The sequence below is a fragment of the Cataglyphis hispanica genome, chromosome 17, assembly GCF_021464435.1.
Source record: "Cataglyphis hispanica isolate Lineage 1 chromosome 17, ULB_Chis1_1.0, whole genome shotgun sequence".
In the NCBI taxonomy this organism is placed as follows: Eukaryota; Metazoa; Arthropoda; class Insecta; order Hymenoptera; family Formicidae; genus Cataglyphis; species Cataglyphis hispanica.
The window spans coordinates 2,549,066-2,573,241 of NC_065970.1; the positions used below are offsets into that span (position 1 = coordinate 2,549,066).

The window sequence follows — 24,176 nt, forward strand, 5'->3', positions numbered from 1 at the left end:
AAAAAGATATATATATATCTGCAAAGATATACTCGATATCTTAAATATAATATTTCTTCAAAAGAGTTCTATTCACCAGTTCAAAAAAAAATTGCATCTGCGAAATGATGTTTGTGACAGATATATCGCTCATACGAAAGCATGATGACGAATTAAATCGGCGATTATCGCATTAAGAGAGTCTTATTCCACGGATAGTCACGAGTAAACATTGGAACTTGCATTATTAAAGAAACCTCGCGAGTGCTATCTCCTAGCTAGTAGAAACTCCGGGGAACTGCTTCTCTGAGAATACTGTCGAATCTTTCTCATTGATTCAACGTGGTGCCCGAATCGATTCGAGCGAATCGCATCGGACGGAAAAGCTACCGGGATCGGTGAATTATTAAAATCGAATTCCTCCCGTCTTTCCCGGAGAGAAACAGAGAAAGGGTTCCATCGCGCGATGGTCCGATGGGGACGGGACGTTAAGGGAAGAGACGGAGAAGAAAAACGAAATCCATCGCGATATTGGCTGGCAATTGACGCGAACTTTGAAGACGTCGCCCTCCGGTCGGAAGCCGAACCGCATTCTACTTATTGCCCGCCGTCTTCGTTCACGCCCAAATCATAAGTCCGTGACTCTGCAGTCTGGAAAAGTAATTAAATGACAAAACTGCCAATAAAGTTCACCCTTCACAAAAAGTTGATCAAAAGATTTGTAAATTAAGGAAGATGCTGCAATTCTAAAATAATTTTTGCAAACACGCAGTGAATATTTAAATATTACTATCTGAAGAATTAATATAAAAAATTTACTACACCACTATAATATGTAAAAAATGATAGATTTTATATATAATATAATATAATCTTAATTCTGTCTGATACATATACATTGCAAAATCTTTAGAAAATTAACCATTTAAAAAAAAAAAAGTCTTTGTCAGTTCTTTTATAAAGCGTCGATTCCTTTTTTAAGCTGATATTTTATAAAAAATTTAAGCTTTTTGTAAAAAAATTGAATTGAGTCTGCGATATATATATATATATATATATATATATATATATATATATATATACAAAAATTATATCTTATTCGATTAGTGTTAAAACTACACCTGTCAGCACGGACTTGAATTTAATACATCGTGATAGCATCCCCAGTAGAGCTGGACTGATTAAAGCTGTGAGTATCATGTATTTACGTCTTCGCCGAGTCGTCACGAATGGTGGTCCTTGCGGGCATGCAATATCGACTTCAGTTGGTCCCACATCGATCAAAGTCACACATACCCGGATACGTACCTCGTAACTACTGTTCGTATATACGTTTCCCTTCCATCTAGAATTTCATCGAACACAAACGAAGACTAATCATCGTCGTTTGAAGCGCAATAATATAACGTCGAACGTTTATTATGCGTCTTCGTTCCCTTCGCAACGTCTGCACGTTGTGTAGTAAGTAGTTTTCGAGCAAAAACAAAAGAAAAGGGCAAAATATATTGCTGAGCAGAATAATTTCGCTTCGTCGTAACGTCGTAACTAGAAACTGGAATTCCGCTCGCATCTCGAACTGACGATGCTTACGCGATTTTACCGTGCAAATACGGCAGAGGACCGAAGAATGTTCCAAGAGACGTCGACTGTGTCTACAGTTCGTTTCAAGGATATCTGGTATGCGCCATAGGCAGCGGGCATAATGCAGCTTCGGTCCGCACATAATAGTAATAGTTGGCTCCGATCCCAAGAGCCCATCCTAACTTCTATCGTGCTACTCTCTTCCTCCCTCCCCTCTCTCTCTCTCTCTCTCTCTCTCTCTCTTACTCTCTGCACCCTCTCATCCACCCATTCACATCCTGTCGCTGCATGTGCATCGAGTGACACGGGGTCGTGAGGACTGCGCCCGTTCCCTAACGAGCGGAATCCGAGACTATCGATCTAGTAACGCCAAGCAGAGAGTTCGACTCTCGACAGCGTAGGAAGCGAATCCCGCGAATCCCGCGAATCCCCTGTGTGGGTACGCTTCGCTTACTTCGTGCGATGTTGGTTTCGACCGCCGGGAGCGATCAGAAGTTCTCTTGGAAATATTTGGACATAACTAATCCTGACTCGCGATTAGCTCCCTTGATCTACCCATCTGACATTAGACTTAAGGCGCACAGCAATTAATTTCTCAAAATTTTAATTCAAATTTCTGTTCTAACTGACAAGAAGTTTCGTGATAAGATCTTTTCCTTTTATTTCATTTTTGCATAGTAAGATATGCACTAAAATATTCGCGCTTTAATTAATGTTGTTCTCATTAAAACATTACTGCGGAAATTGAGTTGTCGCGTCGATTAAAAGACTCGAGATCATAGAGCCTCATCTCCTTTAACTCTTTCCTGAGAGAGATCCTTCGTAAAACGCACTTTTGCCTTGCACAAATAATGCCCTTGAATCTGAAAATGGGGAAACATTTGCGTAGCGTGAGTTAAAATGCCTGTAAAAGCGATGCGACGTAATGGAAATTGCTGCTTGGCGATAAAAAAGCGCAAACAACTTTGCGCTTTGCGAAAGTTTTTTTTCAACCGCGTTATCTTGTCCCCGCAATATCGAGTGTTGCGTTTCGCTGACTGATATGACGATCGCGTATTTACAAATGAATTTTCATCTTTTGCACTTTTAATAAACATATTGATAGCGATCGAAACAAAATACCGCAAAATCGCTAATAATAAAATCTTTGCACTTATCGTTAATTGCAACGTTTATTTTCTTGCAGTGAATTATAACATGAATTCCCCTTTTATATATATGTACATATAAATTTATGCATATATAATTTACATACTACGTAATATAAATTTATTATGATATATATATAAAGTTTATATAGAAAGTGCTAGAAAACAAGTGCCAAAATTTTCGCACTGTTTTTTAAATCATCTTGTATATACTTCATAATATATATATAATAAAATTCTATACAGTTCATTTTTATTAATTATTCTTTAACATCTATATCTTTTATAATTAGTTTTTTGTTCTGAACTTGTTTTTTAAAGTTTCTTGAAGAATCACAAATATTTAAGAAAAACTCGAATCCCTCTTCTATTATGTATTGAGAATTCAAAGTTTGCTTTTACACTGATAACTGACCTCCACGATTCCAGCTTAGCGATTCATATTCGTAGACATGTGGCTCGCGCGCAGATGCTTGAAATACGATGCGCATTGTTGCACGAACGACCTCCAGTTTGCAGCCCTTCTGCCGGTACATTCTCCATCCCCCTCAACCTTCCCCCTCCCCCGCCGCCTGAGGGTACAGTCCAGAGTTTTTGCCCCGGTGCATTAGGAACGCGATATTTCAAGCTACGAATCCAACATCGGCCACTAGCCCGCCCTCCCGGGGGTTCCACACACACTCGTACACCCGCATACACGGACATCGTCGTACGGTGCAACACACATTCCTTTTCTCTGACCCCCGTAAAACCACTGCAGGCGGTTCTGCATCCGGTTGCGTCTGGTTTAAAAACAATCGCTATAACCGCGATTCCCGAGCGATTTCACCGGCGGAACGACGTTGAACGCTGACCCGCAGAGCGGGAGAACTTCTCGCCGACTTGAGTTGGCCCGAGCGACCCGTGGGAGAAGATTTCGCGTTTAATGGCGTTTCACAGCACGGAGACCCGCAGCTTCGTCGTTCTGGTTGTCGCGGTTGCTACATCGGGAAAAGAGAGCTTACCCTCGACGGAACTCGTCGTGTTCGTACGGTTCGCAGTTTCTTCCCTTAAGGCGATACTTACGCTCGATAATTGATAGCTTTTGGATTTTTGAATGCTAAAAAAATGTTGATCTCTTTTTGAAATGATACATTGCTCTCTAGTTTTTTATGCCCATAAAGAAGGAATCTTCTCCCGTATAGATATATAGAAGGTAGGAGTCTCTGATGTCCCCGATTCATATTTTACATTTGTTTTATATGAAATTTCAAATTTTTATAATCTCTTTTTTATACAATTTATTTTAACCATCTCTATGTAGTAGTTAATATACTTGTAATAATGCCGTGTAAAATGTATTACATTTTTATGTTTTTATATTTTGTATCGGATAATTATTATTAAGAGGGATGGTTTAGGACCAAAAGTAAGATTTTTATTATTTGAAAGATATTTTGCATGACATCGATATATGTTTCCTTAATTATCTTATAAAAAATGATATTAATATTTAAATGTGTGTCAGTTTTCGATAAATATTTAAAATCATATTTGTAAATTTTGCGCACTCTCTTAGGACATTGTTATGACGTACGAATGCCTCGGGATCTTACTTCGACACGACAAACAAGATTGCACATGGTTAGGCGTTACAATGTTTACACAAATATACTATAAATCTCGACTTAATCGCTAGTTACATATATTCCGCGGGCAATAACTATAACCAGCAACTCTGAGCTCGTCGTTTTCAACGACGACAAACTGGCGCGATCTTCCGTTTAACTCGCGCTCGTCGGCTACGAAGAACCGTGTCACACGATAGGAAACTGCCGATGTCCGCCGGGGCTAACATTTACGGGCGAATTTATGGACGAGGCTGCATCGACGGGTCCTTCGTTCCAGCACTAAAGCCGCATTCGTATTTACTACCGGCGCCGAGCACACTGGCGAAACGAACAATCCTCCCCCAAAATGTTTAATACCACGACTAAGCAGCGGAAATTCCACCAATACCTCGCCGTATATTTTTTTTTTCCTTTTTTTTGTTCTTTTCGCCCGCACGAACGTTTGCAATCGCGTAGCTAAAAATCCAACCCGACGAAAACTATAACGTGGTATTGCAAGCTCGACGTAGGATTATCACCGTACTTATGTTAGAGCCATACCACTCGAGCGCGTCTGTTGTATCCATGTGTTTCGAAACTCGTTGGAAATGCCAAGTTAGCGATGCGGAAATGACGAGTTTTTAAAGTGCAAAAAAAAAAGTAGAAAGAAAAATATTGTTTCCTCTGCACACAGGGGAATAAAGTGCATTGTCTTTCACCGATATAGATTTAATTTCTATTTAGTCGATTTTTTTATATTTCGCGCTAGTATGCCATCGTAGTTTCGTATTTTTGCCACCCGTATATAGACGTAATATTCACAAGAGAGATACATCTTGTTTCTTTAAAAGGAAAACTAGACTGTAAAAATATAGAGTTTTATATTTTTATTTGTGTTATGCGAATTGAGCTGCACGGAGACTGCATAAATAAATTGAAATAGCCTGAGGCGGATGAATTTGTCAACAAACTCGTTGTTTGGGGCGAATGGTAAAGTTGAATGAAAACTTCTCACGGGGCGTAACTTGGAATTAAACTAACCGCGCTTGCGGTATGCAAGAAGCCTCGGATTAACCTAGCCGCAGACTATCAAAGTTCTATCGTTTTTGCATATCGGATTCATGCAAATACGTCGAATCTTTCACATCTTGAAACACCTTACAATAAATATGCAAGGCCTTTTAAAATTATCATCAATTTCCTTGACATTGCCGAGTCATCTGAATCTATTATTTACCATAACTGCATAAATATCTCTCTTTACATCTATAATCTTACAATTAAGAATAATAGATTATTGTCCATAGATTTCATTGCATGGTAAATTCGTGTAATTAATGTTCTTAAATGAATGCGCGATCTTTGGATTGTAAATGACACGCTTGAATCGAAATCGGCTTTACGTTTCTACGGATGTTCGGCATTAAGCCAAAGCCGATTATGATAACTCACCTATCCCATCCGCAATAATTGGAACGGCTTGACTCTTCGCACCAAAGGAAACGCTGCTCCTCGGTTTTCGTGCTAATTGGTTCTTATTCAATAACCTTTGTTGACCGCAGCCAATTAATGACCATTTGCGAATCGTTAACACTGAAAGCTGAAACGATACAACTATTGAAAACACGACTCTAATTCTTGATACGACTGCAACAGTAAGGGAATAATATGAATGATGATAAGCGACTATGCAATATTATGAAAGAATATGATTTCTTGTAACACGGAAATTTTTTTCTAATGAATATTAAAAATAGAATATATATATACGGATGATGAAAATTAAAAAATAAATATTTGCGAAACTTAATTAAGAATGTAGATATTTTTATTAATTGCTGTAAAGAAAAGATTTTAAAAGACGATGATATCTTATAATGCGCTTAAATGATATTGCAATATTGCTCGATTAATCCATTTATTACTGAAGCTATATATATATATATATATATATATATATATATATATATATATATATATGTATATATATATAATAAAACTTTAATGTTATTATTCTAGAAATAAACATAAGACATTGATAGATACATTAACAATTTCTCTAACAGTTTCATAATTTAAAAGTAAAAAATAATGTACATTATATATGCAAAGATTTCTTTAGTTTCTAAATTATTTTCAAATTATGATACATTCTTGTATTAACAATTTATACATTTTATATGGTTGTGGAAATTTATATAGCACATCAAACTATCCTCTTTATTTTAGATTAATATCAATATATTGTCAAATAATAGTCAACATTATTTTATTCAATTTATTCTTTTACTTTGTCAATATTACTCGAGCTCGCTAAAAACATTACGTTTGTCAAACTAGAAAATGGTTTCCAATACAACGCATACGTGTATGCGTGCGTTAACGTAAACGCATATGCATGCACCTCTATTTGTATACACATTATACATATTTATAGGAAACAAAGCAATGTAAGCGCGAGAATGGCAAGTGCGAAGCCAATTAAAGTGCAAATGCATGGAGATGCGGGTGGAATGCCAAGTAGCACGCTGACCCGGGAAACTATAAAATCGAAACTCAAGCAATCAATCAGCATTCGTCATATTGTCATCAATGCCCTGAATTTGTCAAAAAATAAACAGTAAATGGACGATGACAAATATGCTAAAATAAATAGCAAAATTAATGAAATAAATAAAAAACATCATGTACAAACAATTTAAATTGTTGCATATCTCTGTAATATGTTTGAACAGAATTTTGACTGAAATTAGTCTCGTAATCAAACACGAGTCTATAAATGAAATTTGCGTAATGGCAGCTGTGTTGAATTACTTGTATTACTAATTTATGATATTTTTCATTCGGAACTCGATTTGAAAAAAAAATCCAAACTCTTAATTTAATTGAATATCGTGTAAAGTGTGCGTATATATGAATTAAATCGCGCTACAGAGAATACAAATTAACATGCGCGTACGTACGTACACATATCACGATTTTTGATGCGATGGGAATAGCGTTTAAAAGTGAGGCAGCGCGCGTACGGAGGTGAAAAGACTACTACGGCAGTTTCGGAATTATGCAACAACGGCCGGGCCGGTTTCAGCCAGATATTAAGGTTAATAAATGAAACATAACGGGATTTCCACACGCCAGTTGCACACGGCGGAAGTTGCAGCGTGGCTGGCACGCTTCTGCTTTTGCCAGGAGCTCGAGCGTTTTCCATTTATAGGAGAATCGATCAGTGGAAAGTCGTTTCGTATGAGACTACTACTGGAAGTTCGCATTATTGGAAATCAGCTTACCACATGGTATTGACTGCGAAGTAACAAATTACATGGCACTCGCCATTGTCGATTCAATATCGAGCGCGAGAAGCATCTGATCCGGCTAAACTGCAAAACGCTCAAAGATATACACCCACATCAGCAATAAATTCCAATCCACGATCCGAGATAATAATTTACGATTCTGATTTATCGTTATATTAATCCTTTTATATCCAATATCCTTCATATATCTCTTTTGTATTTGTAATATACGAACATATATTTTTAATATCATTCAGTATATCATTAGTGCTTTTCTAGATTATATCTCTACATGTTCTGTTTGAATTTAAATCATTTAGCAACACTTGTAATATTTAAATGAGATAGTTAATGAAATAAATATAGAATAAACTCATGAAATATTCAGATATATTGCTCTTGATACAAATATTGGATATCAAAGGATAAAAAATATATATGAAGGATAAAAAATGTATATAAAATTCTATCAAGTTCACGAATCATTTTAATTACAATCGTTTTGATATGCCTTAAAACGATCGATCGAAAATTAAGTGTAAAGCAGATATGGTAAATATCAAGTTCTCGTAAATCGGGATACGCAATAAATCTGGATATAATACCAAAGCTCGTTTTCTCGTCTTAAGTCGAGCGAAGTAGAATCGCACCGTGCTGTGAACGTGACCAAAGAGAAAAATACGATAGCCCATTCCTTTAAAGCTCGAAACTATGGTATATAGGATTACGGTTATACTGTGCTCTCGAGGAAATCTGCTCGATATCGCAGAATAACGAATGCGCGGCCATTGCGAGTGTTAGATTTTTCGCAGTTGTTGACATTCTAATGTATTATTACGAAAAACTGTTATAAGAAATTTATGATAGATAAAACAATGCCAATATTGAACTTTTCATGAAATGATACACACAGCGCGTTTTATCTTCAAAATTATTGGTAAAATTTAAATCAATAGATAAAATATAAATTTCGTATCACCGAACAATTTTGGAATGTTCCTGTAATCCAAATAGAACTCGATTGGAGTAAATTTACGGATTAAATACGCAATGAAATGATCTGAATATCGCCAAGTTAAATTTACGCTTTGAATTGACAATTCGCAAATTATATATAGTTGTCACTGGTTTCGGTCAGATTCAGCGAATTCTCTTTGTCAAGTATAACTATGATAATAAAAGATCTTTGAGAGATCGCATCTCGTGATTCCCGGTTGACTATCATTGTTCTGTCTATTAGTATGGTAATGCCATTGGCGGCCTTCGTTTATCGTGGAGCAGCTGTGCGAAAGAGCCTTTCGGACCCGGCGATGCGAGCATTTGAACGAAAATTATTAGATACTTACACGATCGACCCATGCATACGGTAGACTGCGGAGACGATCATTACGCTGGTTCGCGTGTTGGGTCTACATGGAGGCCCGATCGGATCGCTAAAATCGAGCAGCGTCGACTTCATTAGAATTTAACGCTGTGCAAAGTGAGCGCTAAGTGGATCTCTTCGTTCGACTGTCGTCCGCTGCACCTGCAACCACGATTTTCCGTGGGTTACCTAACTGCGATTGTACTCGTGATAGCTCACATTTTTATCTCATGATCTCAATTATATCAGATTCTTTTCTTGAATTTATAGAAATCAGTTCTTCAAATTTTTTTATGAAAAAAAATATGTAAATTGAAAGAAGATAAAAAGCTCTTTAAATCTATAATTATTTTTCTACAGATTTTTATATTTTCCGAAATTTTTTTAGTGGTAAATGTATAAGAAGATAAATTATATTAAGTCATGGTAAAAATAATATAACGCAAATATTTGTACTGATGCAAGATAATCGCTGTATATATTGCAATAAATATCGTCAACTATCGATCAATTTACTTTACTACATTCCATAATATTCCTAGTTTATGAGAAATGCTAATCTGTATCTAATGAGCATATCGTGAACGGATGATATTAAATCGTTTATTATTGATTACATAACCTGCTAATTGAAATTGCATCAGCTACATGATAATTGCACCTGCATAACATAATTTATATATTATTTATATAATCCGAGGCAAATATTAATAGCAAATTTAATTTAGAATAAATCTTGCTTTACTCGCGTGTATGTTCTCGCAAAATTAAAGTTTATAAATAGGAAAATCTTTTTATTTTATATATTTATGAGGGATATAATTTTTGTATCATATATATGTAGAAAAAAATTTAGGATTATTATAATTAATAGTTTAATGAAATACGACATTTACAATACAAATTAAGACATTAAAAAAGATGATTGTTTTTTATCTTGGATAACTTAGACAAAAGGAAAAAAACTTTATAAAACAATATTGAAATGAAAATAATTATCCGGCTAATAATTATCATTGGCTATTCGTAATAATAGTCACTTAATAGCTGTCAGCCCCTGAATAATCAAACAGAAAGCGCAACATCTATGAATGAATACTATGGCAACAGTAGGATCCCAGAGGATCTGGCGAAAGGAAAACGGAGCACCACAAAAGCCGTCCGCGTGGAGTACGTCTTTGTTTACTCCAAACTATCCTCCATTCGTTTTCGTCTTTTCTCCGATCTTTCTCGCTCACTTTCGGTTCCACCTTGCGGTATCTTCCTTGCCTCTTCCTCTCCGAGTATCGCCAATTCTTATCCCCTCGAATCGTCTTGCAAGTCCTGGCAAGATTCCTTTTATCCCGGCGATATCGCGCTCGTCCCTCTCATTCCCCCGTTCCCGTTTAAACAAACCCCTCCTATCGTAATCGAGACCAGATCGATGGATTAAGAATCCAATTGCGATTCTCTCTTTCCTATCACCTTTGTTTAACATCCTCGGTTCTTATGTCTCATTCTACGCATCATAAAATCTCCTCAAATCTAACCCTCGCTAGTTATTCATGCCCGACAAGAATCGCGCGCGAGAGATGTACTTTTTTTCCAAAATACATTTTCACCATTGCGGCACCACGACGCTCACGACGGAATACCTATAGTCGTGGGAGGCGAAAGCAGCGGCAGTAGCAGCGGCAATAAAGTTTGCTTTATTTTTACTATCCCTCCGGCCAAGTACCGCCCCGTATTTCCTCTGGATATTGACATATCGGGGGTGCCAGGGCTTCTCCTCTTAACGCCCTTTTTACACTGGCACGGAATTTATGTCTTCTTCCTCCTCTTTCCTCAGACCGCTCTCTCCTCATCCTGCTCTTTCTCTTTCCCCCAGCACTCTCCTCATCACTACGTTCTACGTCTCCTCTGCCTCTCCATCTCGCCATCTCTCTTCTATTTTTCTCGTTTTTCTTCTCGGTCGTTATTTGGCGGCGCTCCCTTCTCACCACCCACGCGCTACCTAATTCTAGTTCTCCCTCTGTCTCCGATTCTGAGACAATCAATCACGCATGCATATCTCCGCGTTCGTAAAATCAACCGGAAATCTCTATTAGAGAGCGAGTCGTGGTGATCTTTTTTTCTTGACGTCCTCGATCGATCCTACCATAGAATGACGTAGACACATCTTTACTGACAACGATTCTCCTTCGTCGGGCGTTTCCGTGACGGACGTGCCAATTGATTGCGCAAAATCATAGAATCCCGAGAAATGAACGGTAAATCAAATTTTCTACGCAGCAGATTTCAAATCGTGGAATAGAGAGGAATAGAAATATGTAATCTCGGGCGTGACACAAGAAGCCCATGACGCATATCCGCTTATCTGCATGAAAATCGGATTGTCGCCCTTACTAATATTTCACTTTGCTTTGATACAGAATTTTGACATGTTTTTAATACAAATATTTTATTTCGCATTACTATTAAAAATGCAAGGAAAATTTGATTAGACACAACATTCCATGACATTTATTCAACCATGAAGGAAGATGTTAAAAATCTTTACCAAATTTCATTAGGATCAGCTAACACGACATGACGTTCATTAACTTTTTGCGCAATCTGACGAGAATTTCTCTTTCCTCTCTCTCTCTCTCTCTCTCTCTCTCTGTAAAACGCCGTAATTCAATAAGAAAAGAAATGGCAAAGCGGTAGAAAGGTTTTACACTGTATTAATAACCGTATTTTTGCCGGTTCATTGGACACATTTGAAAAATTATCGGACGAGAGACGCGTCGGCGATAAAAACGCAAAGACACGGTGGATGCAATCTGGTCAGCGAAAAAACAATGAGCAATCGCTTGTCGAAGGGGTTGTATGTCGCCTCTTCTCCTCTCTCTTTGTTTCCCTTGTTTTTCGTTGCATTTCTGTTTATTGGTACGGAACGTACGGTCGCGTAGAAGCGCACACAGGGAAAAAAGGGCTATGCCGGGGAATACGTGAGATGGGAAAGAACGGGAGAAGCGTAAAAGAGCCGCGGACAAAACGGCGAAAAATGCAATATCGTGCCGGGAATGTCAAGCCAAAAGCAGATCGAGTGCACGTTCGAAATCGTCCGACAAAGCTCGCGAACCATTTAGCCAGAATGGAGAGTCTTCCAATGTGTAGCTTCGATTGTTGAAAAGCACGCGGCCATGGCCTCGTTACGAGCGACCTCGGCGCAAGCTGCAGAATATCGCAGCTGCTGGATCGTAGTCGATTATAGGCAAACTTTATTCGACATCTATGGATATCGCGTAGTAATCGTGTTGGCGGGTTAAACGATCCGTCGCTGCGATATATTTGGCCATTTAGTCATTCTCTCCTATTTATGTATCCATATATGTAACAGCGTGGCATGCACGACATTTCTAGGGTCAATAAAGAGCCCGCGTGCGGGTTTATAATTCCGATACAACAAGAGTATCGACGACTCATTATTAACGCGATATATCGTTACCTTTATATAACGATATTTGTAATGTTAATTAAAATTGTGAATTGGATATAAGAATACTATATATATTAATATAATGTTGCTAATAATCTAAAAATTTTGAAACATAATATTTCAATTTGCGCAATAATGTTAACGGAAAATTTGTACATATCACCGATAATTAAAATTCCTGCGCACGAAATAAAAAATTGAGATAATAATTAATTAAAATTTTAATAGTATTCTAAAAATCCTGAATCATAAAAGGTTATCAGAAAAATTTAGCGTCGTATTGACTTTAACGTCATATATGTATATATTAGCGTCACATCTACTTTGTAAAAATTAGAACTTAACGCTAAAAACTTTTTTAATATCACACATATAGGTATAGATATGAAAAGCTCGTATATAATTTTTTTAATGGTAGAGTTTTTTTTTTTTCTTTTTCGATGGCGCGAATTCTTTGTCACACGATATTGCTATCTGATGATATCTTTTATATATTTAATATAACTTTATTAATCGATACGCGCGCTGTGTTTATATTTAGCGCAAAATGTGAATATGGACCGGATTGTCTTGATGAGACTAATTGTTTTATATAAAACGTTGTATTGTGTTCCAGGTCAAGTTGATCTCTGGACACAGAGCACCACCGGCTGCGCCTGTAGTTTCAATTCGTCCAGCAACGATTGCGCTTGTTGTGTACCGTCGGGCGGATGCAGCTGCGGTGCAGCTTCGCCAGATAGATGCGCTCAGTGCGGCCTGGAGCAGCATTGCGCGAATAGTAAGTATCACTAATTAACCTACGACAATATATTCGTAGTTTCTTTAAATCATACAACATAATTAATTGAATATACATCGGGTAATTTATTTGAAATGAAAATTTTCTTGTGCACATTATTGTACTCGATTCATACATTAATTAAAGCAAACGACATAGTTACTATGTTTTGACGTATAGAGAAATGTAGACTCCGAAATTCTTGTTTTCTCTTGTTCGCCGCTTTCTTCGTCCGATTAATCTCAATCGATTAACTAATGTGTATTTGTTCTTTTGATCCTGCGCTAAATATAATTACGCCATATCAAATAGACACGGGCAATCTCTTTGAGTCTGTCTAAGCGCTAGAAACAAGATTCGAGCCATTAAGTCACGTGCTTCGCGCCGCTTCTCATTTGCAGCCGCCCGTGTCGCACGAACAAGTGGAAATTAAAGCGCGCACGCGATGAGCGCAGTCCCTTTGGAAAGAGTTCGCGGAATGAAGCGGAGAAAATTGGGAGGAGGTGTGATTCAAAGAGCGAATAAAGAAAAGAAGAAGAACGAGCGTTTATAAGAGGATGAATCGCGATCCTCTCAAAAGACACACCGAGATTTCCGAGAGGAAGAGAGGAAACGTAGTCTCAATGGAATGTTGCTCGTTTTGCACGGGGGAATAAATCGTATCGGGGAGAAATTACTCTTGTGTATGCCGAGCTTTCTTTCTTCTAACTAATCACTCTTGACGAAGTTCTTATGCTCCATTCATCTAACTTTTCTTTGCGCTAATTACTGGAAACGATATTGCCTTCATGTTCCATCCATCAAATCCTTCTCTCCTCGGATTTCTTGTAACATCGTATAAAATATACCTATATGAGTATAGCTGTACCCTTTCTCTCTATATATATATGGCTACAGAAGAGTTTATAAATTACTTTTTTTGTGTAAGTTTATAGGATTATTTAAAACGTAAATGAAAAATTTGTAGCAGTATATAAAAATTCATATCTTTCATATTTTAGCAACAATATACACAACTATAATTTTTAAATTTTATATAACAAAAATTAATTATTTAAGTTATTTTGCTTTATATAAGAGAATTATAAAATTGATATACCGATGACATAAAGTCACTTATGTAAAAAGGAAATAATTCCCAAGAAATATAATATCACGGCTTACAAGACAATATTCGTGCCACAATCGCGAAACATCCCGCGCAACATCCCACTGGGAGGAAAGCAATTAAGAATCAAATTACACACTATGGCAGATTGCCTCATAATATTACGCCGAGTTGTCGCGCGACTCGTCGTCGCCCGAATAACACGGCTGCATAGAGCGCGCCAATAAAAGTATACGAGCAAGAAAAATCGTTATTAGCCGCACTTCATTTTTCTCTCTTTCCTATTTTCCTCACGTGCTTTCGCGCGGAGATTATAACGCGAAAGTTCGATATTGCGAAATGAAAGTGTTGAACTTGAATACAGAAAAACGCATTTAAATTGCAATTACGTATGCATTAAGCAGAATATTCATTATTATTAAAAACCTAAAAAAAAAAAAAAACAAAAGAGAATAACTCTGGAAAATATTTGCGGAATATTTTGCGATACAATTCACATAGAATACGAGCGATTGAATCTGCCGTTATATCGCTATCGTTGAGCTTCCCTCAGTATTTCTACACCAACACGATCGTCTTGTTCCGTTTCAGTGTGCAATATAACGTTGGACAGCAGGCAGCTGTTCAGCAAATCGGATCGTGGCTTCGGGCAAATAAAGTCGCCGTATCTTCAAGGGCCCTCGAGGTGTACATACAGATTCGTGCCGGATACTGGGCAGCGAGTTGAGCTGCAGATATATCGACTGGTGTCCATCGGCCGACATAACGGCACTGCGTAAGTAGCTTTTTGGTGACGCCTTTCTTTCGATCCGCTCGTATCGCTTGACAGCACATACTTTGCGTCCTTCCATTTGCCCCTTTTATTACTGTGGCCGTAAACTTTATGGAAAAGCATCCTCGACACCTATATAGCGCGTCTGTGTCCTCCAGTTATATAATCCTTCATATATAAACTTACATATGTAAACTTATATCGTCTTACGGTCGAGCCGGAGTAATTTCGAATATGTAATGGACATATGGGAACACTAAGCAGATGACTTAAGATCTATTTTTTATTGTTAAGAAGACATTCTTGGGTAATGTTGCAATTTTTCTACAGATATTACAGATATATATTAAAGAAATGAAAACGATATACGGTGATATATTATATCGAAGAGACAAATGTCTCTCGAAATTTACGCGATTATCTTTGTCAAAATGAAATATTTTAAGCTCCCCCTTTTCTCACACACACACACATACAAGTAGCTAAAGAAACAAGCGCGGACTGATATGATTGGAAATCGCTCTCGTCGATAGTCGTTTCAATTTGTCATATTTCCGCTCTTACGGAGCCGATAGTTCGGTTCTCGAGGCCCTCTTGACTTTTAGGGAGAGGTGAGGAGTCAGAAATGACGCCGGCAGAGCTACAAGAGAGAATTGGGGTTTGGGAAGAAAAATTACTGTTTTCAAAAAGCCCACGACACTTCTCTACCCCCACGAGAGCGTGAAAGCTCGTCCACCTCCGACCATGTTCATGGGCAAACTTTGTGGCGGGTGGAAAAGGCCTTCGACAAGCCCTGGAAAAGTTCTTACAATTTTTCGACAAGGCTCTTCACCTCAATCCCATACTGACATGTGCCACGACGATGAACTCGGTGGGGCTTACGACGCGCCGAGCATCATATGAGCGTCTTACTCTAGTGGCTTTTGTTTCCGCTCTCTGAAATACGCAAAGTATACAGCCGCGGAACGAATGTGTACTTATGACGATGGAAGGAGAAATATGCACCCGTATGCTCTCACTATTTGTTATCTTCCTCGAAAGGAACTACATTTCTTTCTTTCATAAATTTTCAGCCTAAATCCGATAAAATATCGTATCGCCACATCTAAGAATAAAAGTAAATTAAATTTTTTAAATCTCGTTGCTCGATTAAAATTTCTACGAATTTGCAAAATGGTTTGAATCTAATAATTATTTAGTTCTCTCGAGAAGTAAAAAATAAAATCTTTATCAGTAGTTTAACATTTTATTTGAGATAACATTAATAGATTTTTGGAGATAATTTTACGAAACAAACACTTTTAAACAATTGTAGAAAATGGAAAATTCCTTTGAATTCTTTAGAAAATGTGAAATGTGCAGTTAAAAGATTATAAACTTATATAATTTACACATGTAAAATGCAAATCTACATTTCTCTTATTATACTTTGAAACAAGATGTTTCTCTCGTAAACGATCTGTGCCGTAACATGCTAAGAGCATTTGAAGCACGCATAAAAAATGTGAGAGGCCACTTTAAGTCCACTTGTTAGCAAGAAAAACAGCCGGTGTGAGCTGAGGGTGAGAAATATCGTTACTCTTGTCTGTACGGCCAAGACCGTGTTCGCGTATCTTCCATTCTCCGGGCACTGCGCTCTGAGAAACTGCAACGATCGGAAAAAACAGCGCCACTCACACTAACCGCGCAAATCCGCGTGTACGAAAAAATATTGATATTTGATCGGCTTTATTGCAAAAAATTCTGCAAAATTTCAGTATCAATCTACAGGGCATTTTGCGGATCATTTGCAACGCGTCTAAAAATCGACGAGAGAGTATCACGCGAGAGTATAAAAAACAAACCAGTGAATTAAAAATATTTAAATAATCGTTTAACAAATGAAAGCTTATTCGTGTTGAAAATAAAACCATAGCAGATCGATGGTGGCGAGAAAAATATTATATATTCGCGCGTAGATTTTATTGAAAGAAAATATGGGACATATAATCGTATATAACTATGATGATGTAGATAACCGATTTAAATACGAGCTTTCCGCTACAGAGTTATGTTTGTTAAATTGTGCACAATCTTTTGAGAGGATTCAACGTTTACGAATGAGATTGAAATACCCGGTTTTCGTAGTTTACGCAACGCATGACGCTGAATTAATATCATACAGGACTATAGGACGGAGTTGGTGGAAATATGACAAACGACACATGTTACACGACGCGGTCGTCGTCGTGTAATACGTGTGTAGTTCATGCTCGTTAAGTTATAATTAATGTAACTTTCCGGGCCTCCCTCTATGTAGAACACCATAATAGGCGCCTTGCACTATTCTCTGTCACGTTCACCACATCCCTCAAAGAACAAAAGGCTGATTGTTGATTATAGAGAATTATATTATTAAGTATAACAAATGTCCACTTTCACATTAATACACATCTCACTATTTCCTTTCTAATAATGTAAAAAGAAGGATTTATTTGTTTTATTTGAACTTTAATTATATCAATCAGCTCGGAACTTTTTATTAAATTTCAACTACTTTTCCGTGGCAGTAACACCGCATTTTACAGCTATTTGTCCTTCGCATAAATCGCATTCCGTTTATATCGTCCCATCCTCTCGTTCCGGCAAATTCTCTTTCACGGACGCAAATCGTCTATCTTACCGCTGTCCCACACAGGCGGACTTCCCGCGGTCCTTCTCAGGGTACACTCGTACGAGCTTGATAATGGAACGTGAATTTCGGGGAAAGGAACAAAGCGCGGGCCATTCGAGTGTCCCATGTTCAAGTCGAAAACCGGAAGATAGGTGCCCCTAATCCCGAATGCTGAGCCACAATCATCTCGATGTACGCGCACACGATGCGACGCAATTGGGTCGGGTCCTTGGCTGGACATGCACTTCATTCCGCGAACGTTCCTCGAACGACCCACACGGCGCGATGTCCGGCTCCGACATCGTATTAAGTTGACCGCTATAGTAAACGGTAGCCTCAAACGAAAATCGAAAGCAGCAACCGAATATCATCTCTTTCCTACAAAAGCTACGCAATTGTAATATTTTGCTCTGAAATACCGATTAGTGAAACTATTATTTTATGGCGAAAAAATTCGTTAAAAAGATACAGTGCTGAAAATTATTATTCGTTAAAATTATATTTTGCCTAATAAAGGCAGATAAATAAAGTCGAGGAAAATAACTAAAAATAAAATTCATAGTTTATTATTCTAATAATGTATCTTACTTGAAAAATTATAATAAAGTAATTAATCAAAACACACACACACACACACACACACACACACACTGGATTCTCTATGAAATCAAACCAATATAATATCTCAAGCATAATACACTCGAATATTCGAGGATCGATTTACGCGAAAGGCAGTACATTTTAAATGTTGCAGAAATAATATTCTAGGAGTACTCACAAATTAATCATGTAAATTTAATTTACGAATTTTATTGAACGGTAGTTAAAAATTTCCATTTTTCCACTCGTAAATTTTCAACGGAGTATACTCTCGAAAATTAGTTGCAAAGCTTATGCGCTATGCATGTTCGCTGCTTTCCGAGATTGCACAAATTAACCATGAAAATCATGCTCGCTGAATGTGCCGCGCTGTCTTTATAATTTTCTTGTTTCATTAATATAAATGTATCTCTATATATCTAGCTATTCGTCCATAAAATTAATTAATTCGCTATGAATGAATGATGCTTTTGTAAAAAATAATGCTACATGAAAGGAAATTCTCCAATATTAATTTGCGAAATTGAATGATTGAATGAAATCACAAATGGGATAGAAAAAGGATTAATTTAGATAGACGCGGATATATTTATTCAATTCGCGGGATTGCGAAACCGTAGACGAAGCCGTAAAGTAATAAGCCAGATAATAAGAACTTTTATATGCAAGTATATATATATATATGTATGTATATATATATATATATATATATATATATATATATATGTGTGTATGTATGTGTGTACAAATATACATATATGAAAAAATTATGTTTCATCGAAAATTCCACCAATTTGTCATTGGGAAAAATATGAGAAGTTAATTAAAAAACATCTCATGAATAATATGATGTGACGAATGCACGAATCATGTCGGACAAAATAACTTGTTATCCGCGCTCGTCTCTCGCAAGAGAGAGACATTAACCCGCAGAACGCTGAAAAATTGCCTTCACAGCAACGCAGAGGCACGCACGTATGTACGCACATGCGTCCGTAATTAATTCATCGCGATATATCGTGCGGGAAAGGCACCTCCCGCATTACCCATGAGATATCCCGTGAATATTCCGGCCGGCTTGTTGACGGATGTGCATGCGACATAGCCCGGAAGCGTGCATCTCATTTATCAGTCTGTGGAAAGCGCAAAGCTTCATGCTCTTTCGACGCGCAACCTCTTCTTCGCAGCTTTACATTTCGCTCTCTTCCGTCTTGTCGGTCCACTCCATGCGGTCCGAGGACGAGGGTGTGAGCGAGACAAAATTACGTCCCTCAACAGAATACTATTAAGTAGGATGATGGAATAGAACAAGTCCTGCGAGTGATGGATGACCTTAATTTTGCTATGATTACCGGCGACTCGAGAATTTGTACGAAAATCACACGGGGTTCTTTTAGGGTGATCCCTACTCGCGCCTTCGATCGCTCGCCAATTTCTTTCTCTTCGTCCCGCTCCCGCATCTCGTTCTTTCTGATTTTCTTTCTTTCTTTCTTTCTCTCACGACTGTGCTCTTATACCAGATTAACCTTTTCGTTTTAATTTGGGGTTTGCGATAGACGCGTCTTTCATAGAGATGTATGCACCTTTCAAAAATGAGAAATTATGTCAATATTTATATAATAACGTAGATTGACAGTTTGGTTAGCAGCTTGTTAAAGTGATTGGAAGATTAGGAAAAAAAGGAAAGAAAAGAGAAATCTCTTCCTGGAATATCAAAGAAGGAAGATGATACTGCTATGTAAGAGATAAATTTTCAAAACCTGTCATCAAAAAAAAAGTAAATTTCTTACTAACGCGATTTTCTAATTGCTCTTCAATATACATAAAATTGAAGGTACTTTTTTATTCGACTCGTTTTGCATACATTTTTTATATAGCGTATCTTGTAAGCGTTGCAGATTTAACGTTCTCGCAAAACGAAAGATACTTTAACTGCAGCTTATTTTACTAATTACTATTATCGTAATTATATTTGGTATATCTGGCATTACACACACACATATATATATATATATATATATATATTTATATATGTATATAATACGAAGACTATAGCCGCGGGAATATTCGAGCAGCGATAAGAGAATTCTAACCGGTGTAAAACGTGATATCTTGCAGCTCTTTATCTTGCGCATTAGTTTAAGTTTTTAACATAGTTACATAACGCTCTTTGTAAAGATAAATTTTCTCTCCGACTTTCGAAAAACCATATTCAACCTCTTTAATTTTTTCCGCTGAAAACTTTTGCGCGGAAAATGTGGCAAAACTTTGATTCGTTAAAATGCGCATTTTCTCTTTTCGGTTTACCATACACGCGAATATGGAATATGTGTGTGAACTCACGCGACAATTTACACTCGATTTAAAAGTGTTTGAAGAACTACTTGCTATGTATTTAGGACAACTCACGCAAAAGGACATGCCACATATTGGAATACTGTATGACAATTAAAGTTATACATATTCCGTGCGCTCAATGGAGAGTTTTACAATATCAAAAGTTTTTTTTTTTATACAACAATTTACAATATAAATTCTGTTGCCAAGTCATCTGCGCAAGTTTATTTCATATATGCTCTTAAAAAAGAATATACGCTTCGCGAGCTGCCAGGTTATATAACGTTATTAAACTGTTCGAAAAAAAAATTCCTTTGGAAGAGTGTATCTCGTTCCGCGAAAGGGGTAGGTTCGGGGGATAGAGCAGGGGATATTATACTCGAGGGCTAAGATTTAAGTGGCTTCATAAATTACAGCACTTTTACGGTAAGATTGCCTAATCCGCGCCAGGAGCGGTTTCGGCGCGGCTCTCGAAAAGCGAACTTTTCTCTCCCTCTATCCAGGACCCCGAAATTTATATCTCTTGACGTCTCGAACGCAAAGTGACACCGCGCGTTAGACGAAGTAAGTTTCACGTCGTGAAAAAGTATTAAAGCGATTCATCTAAAGTAAGACCGTTTTAGGGAGGCATGGCTCGTCGCGAAATTACAAGAGAGATGGGGAATAACAAAACGCTTCCTTTATCGCTCCATGAAGGCTTCAAACACAAAATGTCAACCTTGTTTCATGATTTAAAAAAACACACATTATATATCGTTAAAAAAATTCAAATAAAAGATAATTTGTATGTGAAATATTTTTCTTGTGAGAAATAATTTTCTGATATCAAACGTACATTAATACATATATCGGTTGCGTTCACGTGGCAAGATGATGCCACGCACGCACGTAAGATTGTCATAACTCATGAGTCATATCATAGCGCTACGAAGATAACATCCGATTACGTATGTACATCATGTTCGCGACTGGAATATCAAACGTTACAATTCCTTCCGAAATTCGACGTTTCGCTTCCTTTCGAGGTGCGCTCCTAATATCGCTTGCTTACCGCGCAAGCTGTAATAATGTATGCCGAGCGCACTTCGTATTATTTGTCTGTGCTACATACACTTATCAAATTAGACACTCGCCTCGTTGGTAAATCTAACACAAGCGACGTTCGTTACGCGCATAAATGATACAAGCACGGTAAATGCGGCGAATAAGTTCGCGCGTTAATGTACGCCTTAAACGAGCTATCTTATCGCATGTAAGAACCTTCCGAAATTTAATTTAACTTCAAGGAAAAGATAAACCGATACATAATATTTATAGCGCTTAAAACTTAATTAATAATTATTATTGATATAACGCTTGATTTAAAATTTTTTATCCTTATATATTTAACTAATATTTTTTGTTATTTTCCTTTTTTCATTAATTTTCTTGGATCAGTGGCATTGTTTAATCAGATGATATTGCGAAAGAAGAATTGAGAATCGCTTAAGAATAGCAGCCAAGTTTTAAGTCTTCATACAGAAGACTACTAGGGAAATGATTTTCAATGATTTTTATCAATCGCGCCAGCCGTTCATCTGCGCGCTTCTGGAAATAATGCGGCCGCGTTTATCGCCGGTGTGATTTTACGATCGACTGGCACGGACGAGACAATGATTCCATTATTTATTAGCCCGAATCTCCACGTATTATACGCGATCGAATCTGTCTGGATCGCGGCGTGCATGATTGGCTCACGGTTTATGCACAGTTTAGGCGGGCTTTCAATATGAAATTCCGCTGAAATAAATCATTAGCATACGCCAGCCCGCAACCGGTTATTATGGTTAAATAATCGCGTTACTGTAACCGACGGCGCGTACTGCAGTCCTAAAAACCGTGTTATCTAATCCCGACCGAGTCGACGATGCCGAACTAATCGTTGTTTCCGTTCGGAAGTTCTTCATCGGAAATATTTGATGAAATAGAGAAAGAAAGATTTTGCAATTAAATGAAATGAATGTGTAAATGACGTAAACACACACACACACACACAGTTTTATTATAGTGATGTTTCCGCAATGACGTTAACCGCATTATACTTTCCAGCTTTTTCTCGTGATTTCATTCGTGCAAGGGGTTTGCAAGGAGATAGAACCAACTTTTTGCATTAGGACATAGAATAGATACTTGCAACATCCAATAATCTCTAATCCCTATTGAAGAATGATCAAACTTAAAAGCTCAATGAAAATCGTTAAACCGCGACAGTGTCTCCGACGATGAAGTTGTACGACAATTAGCGAGCCTCTGGGAGCTTTCCCGACCGCATAATTGTTTCCGGTTCTCGTTTCGAAGCGTCGGTTTTAGCGCTCGTCCCACCATTCGTTCTTCGCGGACTAGGCGGTGCAGAGAGACGGTCTTGTTTTCAGAAAACTTCAGATCCAATTCGCCAACTTTCCACATTACGACAATGCTCGTTCGAACTCGAGGATGCGTGGAGTAGTCTTTCACCAGTTTCGAGGGTAAATGAAACTGCCGCGAAGAGAGGTAGAAGCCAGAGAGACGACCGAGACTGGACAGAAAAGAGAGCGCGGACTGTCTCTCTTCTTCTCATCGCTCTCTCTCTCTCTCTCTCTCTCTCTCTCTCTCTCTCTCTCTCTCTTTCCCCGAGCTTTACCACTGATTACACGCTCCGCTACTAAGTAGAATTTGTCTCGCCAGAAATAAATTAGTTAATGGATTGTTTCTGGTTTCCCGATGCATCGAGAAACTGTGCGACAGCGTTTCTTTGTGACAAAAAAAAAAAAAAAAAAGTAAAAGAAAAGATCTATTCTTGTAAAAGAGATATTATCAAAACTAGTTTTATGAATATATATTTGTTTTAATTTTAATATACAAATAACAATGAAATTTACGAAGAATTGAAACTTATTAATAATCGTATATTTTGTGAAAAGTTTGAATCACATTAATTCGAAAGCTGAAAAAAAATCTTTATAAAAGCAAAGAAATTGTTTTATTGGGAGCAATTTATATCATTTTTTAGTTGTTTAAGAAAAAAAAGAGATACAATTTTGTAAATTGATTCCGTAACGCGATTCCATAAAATTTACTCGCTCGCTTGCAAGAACGAACGTTTAATCTGCAAATTGTACATGGATAAGCAAAGATTGCTACAAATCACTATTATCTTAAAATGATTAGTATGACTTGTGTGTGTAAAATGTGCAAAGTTTACGCGAGAGTACACGTTAATTTTCGAAACGCTCGACTTTGTGTTATAATTATTCATTGCGCGAAAATTGTGAATTTTTGAAACGCACGACTTTGCGTTAAAATCATTTATTACTCGAAATTTGCGTCTCATTAAAGGGCAGCGAAATCTCTCAGTACGTGAATTTGAATGCGTCGCCGAAAGTTCATGCGCGATCACGCAAAAATACATGCCCGCAGGGCGTATCGGGTCACATCGGAAACCAGAAACGGCAAACTTTTCGCTTATCCGCGCTCGTTGGCACCACCAGCGCGAT

General features: G+C 37.5%; 1 protein-coding gene across 5 annotated transcripts in view; it reads left to right on the forward strand.

Annotated features, from left to right (window-relative positions):
• LOC126855743 (uncharacterized) overlaps positions 1-24,176 on the forward strand; it is a 207,178-nt gene that overhangs the window by 71,197 nt on the left and 111,805 nt on the right. For all 5 annotated transcript variants that reach the window (XM_050603614.1, XM_050603612.1, XM_050603615.1 and 2 more), the window contains 2 exons: positions 13,033-13,194; positions 14,894-15,077. In XM_050603614.1, coding sequence (XP_050459571.1) covers positions 13,033-13,194; positions 14,894-15,077 — 346 coding nt within the window. The remainder of the gene's footprint in view (positions 1-13,032; positions 13,195-14,893; positions 15,078-24,176) is intronic.